General features: G+C 34.1%; 1 protein-coding gene across 1 annotated transcript; it reads right to left on the bottom strand.

Annotated features, from left to right (window-relative positions):
* Positions 1 to 1,448: 1,448 nt before the first annotated feature.
* LOC143607354 (serine/threonine-protein kinase CTR1-like) lies at positions 1,449 to 4,259 on the bottom strand (the record flags this gene model as incomplete). Its single annotated transcript, XM_077082830.1, has 10 exons — positions 1,449 to 2,077; positions 2,164 to 2,258; positions 2,334 to 2,465; positions 2,552 to 2,620; positions 2,683 to 2,781; positions 2,874 to 2,958; positions 3,707 to 3,807; positions 3,909 to 3,977; positions 4,080 to 4,120; positions 4,202 to 4,259. Coding segments are annotated over 10 exons (831 nt in total), but the record flags the coding sequence as incomplete, so codon positions are not given.
* Between the last annotated feature and the right edge of the window lie 3 nt (positions 4,260 to 4,262).

Genomic DNA, 4,262 nt, shown 5'->3' with positions numbered 1-4,262 from the left:
TAAATGGTGATCCATACCTGGACACCAACCCTGAGAATCGATCGTATCTCTTCTACACTCCTTCATATTAATTCCCCCTCTACCTCCTCCTCCGCTGCGATCTTTCTGTTGTTTCCCCTTTCGTATCGATCTCCACTCTCTCTGTTCGGATCTTTTCTTCTTCACGAAACCTCTGATGGCTGACGGCAGCAAGCTTCACCTCTCCGGTGATCTCATTCATGGACTCCAAAATGTATAATTTTTATCCGTTTGTTTTGAATTGAGATTAATCAATTGATTCGTAATTTTGAAACGATCGAATACGAATATCCAAGACTTCTGACAACAATTTCTCTATGTTTTGCATTCAACATATGAATAAAAAAACAAAAAGAAAAAGTCATTTTTTACTAAACAAGTCAAAGCCAAATTGCTTACTAAGACTGTGAATTTTTTTTTTGATTATTTTGGCCAAAGGTGAGCATTTCCCCTTTTATGGTTCATTGGTCCTTGTCAGCTCATTCATCCAATCTGCCTATTTCGTCTTTTCTGAATTTGTAATAGGTAAACTGTCTGATTTACCCTACCGACCGATGAAATGGATAAGATGAAAAATAGACAAACAAAAACATAAAACATTAAACCACCTCCACTAAAGAGAAGAAAAGATAAAACATGATGCAACCAACACAAACAACAAACATGATCTTATTACGTATACTTGAAATTAAACTCCATACCAACAATAAATATAGCCCATCTCAATGGAAAAAAAAAAACAACAAACAAGACATTTAAAGCGACAACTATAGTCCATGTAGATTAATTAAATTAATATAACAAATTATATATTTAAAATAATATTAAAAATACCCTAAATAAACCCGCATAATACGCGGGCTAAAAGCTAGTGATAAAATATAATACTACTATTTAAGTAATTCTTAGTTTGTGCCGTAACAAAATACTTCAATTTTCATCATATCAATAACAGATTACTGACTAGCGTTAGATGTTTAATCTTCGTAATCACACTATTTTTTGTGTTCTCTCTTTATTCACGCAAGTTTAATAAAAAAAAAGGAAACAAAAGTACACACGTGTGAACAAACTTTTAGTTATATTACGAGTCTATTTTAGGTTTTACTTTGATTTACTATCGAATAGTATACTAAATATATAAGGTAACTATTGTATGTAACAAGTAATATTACTGTCCACATCTTGCCGCTTGATTTGATTGTAATACATTATAATTCATAAGTATCACAAATGAAAATGATGTTCGTAACAAAACACAACTAACACCGCCGCAATGTTCGGGTAACAATGCTAGTCTATTATAATCATGAGAGTTGGTACTGATTATTTGGGTGGGCTTGGATTTGTGTAAATTGGTGAGATTTGAAGGGCATGTGCCTTCAAACGCTTATTAAACCTTTTTTTTTTGGTGAGAGATGTGCAGAGTACATGTGAAGTTGGAATGGGCTATGGCATGTTATGAGAAATCAAAAAAATTTTAACTACAATTCGCACACCTTTTCTACTCTTAAATTATATCTTTTTCAACAATCATAGGACTTGAACCTTTACCATTTAAAAAGGCAAAGGTTTATCCAATTCCATCAAGAATCTAGCATTTTTAAGAAACATATATATCTTGTGCTTTAAGCACCATCAAGTACCTACGTTTTAATAAAATGGCGTATCATTAGGAGTAGATTAAATGGTTGTTTAAAAGAAACTATGTGTTCTAAGTATTTTTTAACTACATTATATGAATTTGTAAACATTACCAAATATATTAACTAGTGTTCTCTTGTGACATAAAAAACAATATGTCATTTGAGTTTAATGAGTGAGATGTTATCCCCAACTTAATAAGTCTAGTCTTCTTGTCAAATGAAAAACTAAGATTTCTGAATCTTTTTATAAAGAAAAACAAACAAATGATTTTATATAGAGAGAATTTGTTTCCAGAGATACAAGCAAGTAGATATCGGCATGGACCGCCAGTTATTTTGATTTTTGAGGAGACTTGAGTAACTTCTTTAATGTGACCACTATGCTCTTAAAGCTTGGACGTTGCATCGGGTCACTATTCACACAAAACGCAGGGCGTTATAATTTATAAACGGGTCAATTCATATATCCCGCTCTAAACTAAAAGATGAAGTTTCTTACTCGGCCCAACAAGATTCCATCAGTGAAGTTAGTGCAGGAGATGCATTAGTAGGTATTGTAAGTTTCCTCTTCTGGAATGCCACAGCCCCAACCACCTGAAATTGGCATGTTCATACTTTCATCGAACTGAGCTTGTTTAAAAATAAGAACATATTTGTTATTGAGCAAACCTGAGCTGAATTAAGCCCGTTCCAGGGTTGTTGCATGGTCACAAGCTCCCATAAAATCACACCAAAACTGTACACATCAGATTTTTCATCCGCAGGTTCCCCTCGAAGGACTTCTGGAGACATCCACTCAGGCTGAACCCGTAAATATATTTTAAAACAAAAAAATAAACATTGAATGCATAATGTACGAGCATTTGACATAGATGAGGAAGGCTTACAGTTCCAGTAATGGCTTTTGATGATATAAAGGTATCCGTTTTGAATCTTGATAACCCGAAATCGCAAACCTAGTTAAGGTAAATTTAAGGTTAAACTAGTGATGAGAACAAATCATATGTTGTTTATGTACCTTTACGGTCCAGTTTTTGTCAACCAATAAGTTTGGAGATTTAAGATCCCAGTGGACAATAGGAGGACTAAGACAGTGGAGATAATTAATGCCCTTTGCCTGCATATATGTCCAACACATTAGAATGTTGCTGTGATCGCGTATCCAAGTTGTAAATAAAAGAAACTAAATACAGAAAATGTTGAACATACGACATCTAACGCCATGTGCATCCGTCTCTTCGTGTTCAGTATTTCTCCAGAGGCTGGGTGATGTAAAAGACGAAACAAACTACCCCTGTAACAGAAACATGAAATAATTGAGAATGCTGCAATTAGGCCTGTAAACGAACCGAACGTTCAGTGAATTGTTTGGCGTGAAGTTCGACATGAACAACACTTTTGTTCATTTACTTAAACGAAGGAACATGAATAGATCTCTCGTTCGTTAGTTTACATTTGTTTATGTATGTATGCATTTAAATCTTTTAATAACCATTACAATTTAGTCTAATTTAATGAAAACAAAATATCACTCATTACAATTTAAACTAGTTTTATTAAATTTTAGGCTCAACAGATTAATGTTCAGGTTTACTTTTAACTTGTGTTTGTTGTGCGTTTATGTCCGATCATCTATGTTCAGTTATGTTCGTTCGTTTACGTCCATGAACCGTGCATGTACACTGTTAGCGAACGAACATGAACACGTTCGTTTTCTTAACAAACGATCATGAACAAGTAAACCTAGTTCGTTTAACTGTTCGCGTTAGATCATTTGCTCGATTAAAGTCAAACGACTGAGCATGAACATGCCTTGTTCATGTTCGTTTAGTTCATTTACAGGCCTAGCTGCAATATGGGAACTCTATTTAGAAGATCGGTTTCTTGAACAACCAAATTTGGATGATTTTCATCCCATTTGACCCATTCCCATTAAGCAAACATTTTTTTTTTTCATTTGGCCCATTTGAGATAAACTTATAAACACAATCCCAAATTGACGCATTCATATGTAACGGGTTGAAATACAAGAAAAAGCTCACCTTGGGAGATACTCGGTCACAATTGAAAAGCGTTGGTGCATTGTAACGGCGCCCATAAAAAGTACTAGATTAGGATGGCGCACACGTCTCATGATTGAAACCTTGCAAGATGAGTTAAATGCATGCATATCAAACAACAGTTTCACAAAACTAAAAACAGAAAGAAGTCAAAGATGCATATTATATTCAAAAGATAATATACCTCTCTTAGAAATTCCTTCAATTGATTATCATGGAGTTCCTGGGCTGTCAACACTTTAACAGCAACAATCTACAATAAACCAGTTCATTTTGTTTATAAATCTGAATTTGTATAAAATATATAAAAATAGCCAATAATAGTAAAACATTGTATGTATTATGCAGTACTAACCGAACCATGCCACTCTGCACGATACACAGTCCCAAATGAACCTGAAGATCAAAAGACATAATGACTCAAGTTTATTTTTATGCAAAAATAATGACTAATAAGTTAGGATAAGAAATAGGTACCAGCACCGATACGCTCCTTGATATGCAAGTCATCCCAAGCTATCTCAAGCCAGTCCGTTGC

The sequence above is a fragment of the Bidens hawaiensis genome, unplaced genomic scaffold, assembly GCF_021521415.1.
Source record: "Bidens hawaiensis isolate Kalapana, Puna unplaced genomic scaffold, B.hawaiensis_p1.1 tig00081487_1, whole genome shotgun sequence".
Taxonomy (NCBI): domain Eukaryota; kingdom Viridiplantae; phylum Streptophyta; class Magnoliopsida; order Asterales; family Asteraceae; genus Bidens; species Bidens hawaiensis.
This window is presented reverse-complemented; position numbering and strand designations above follow the sequence as displayed.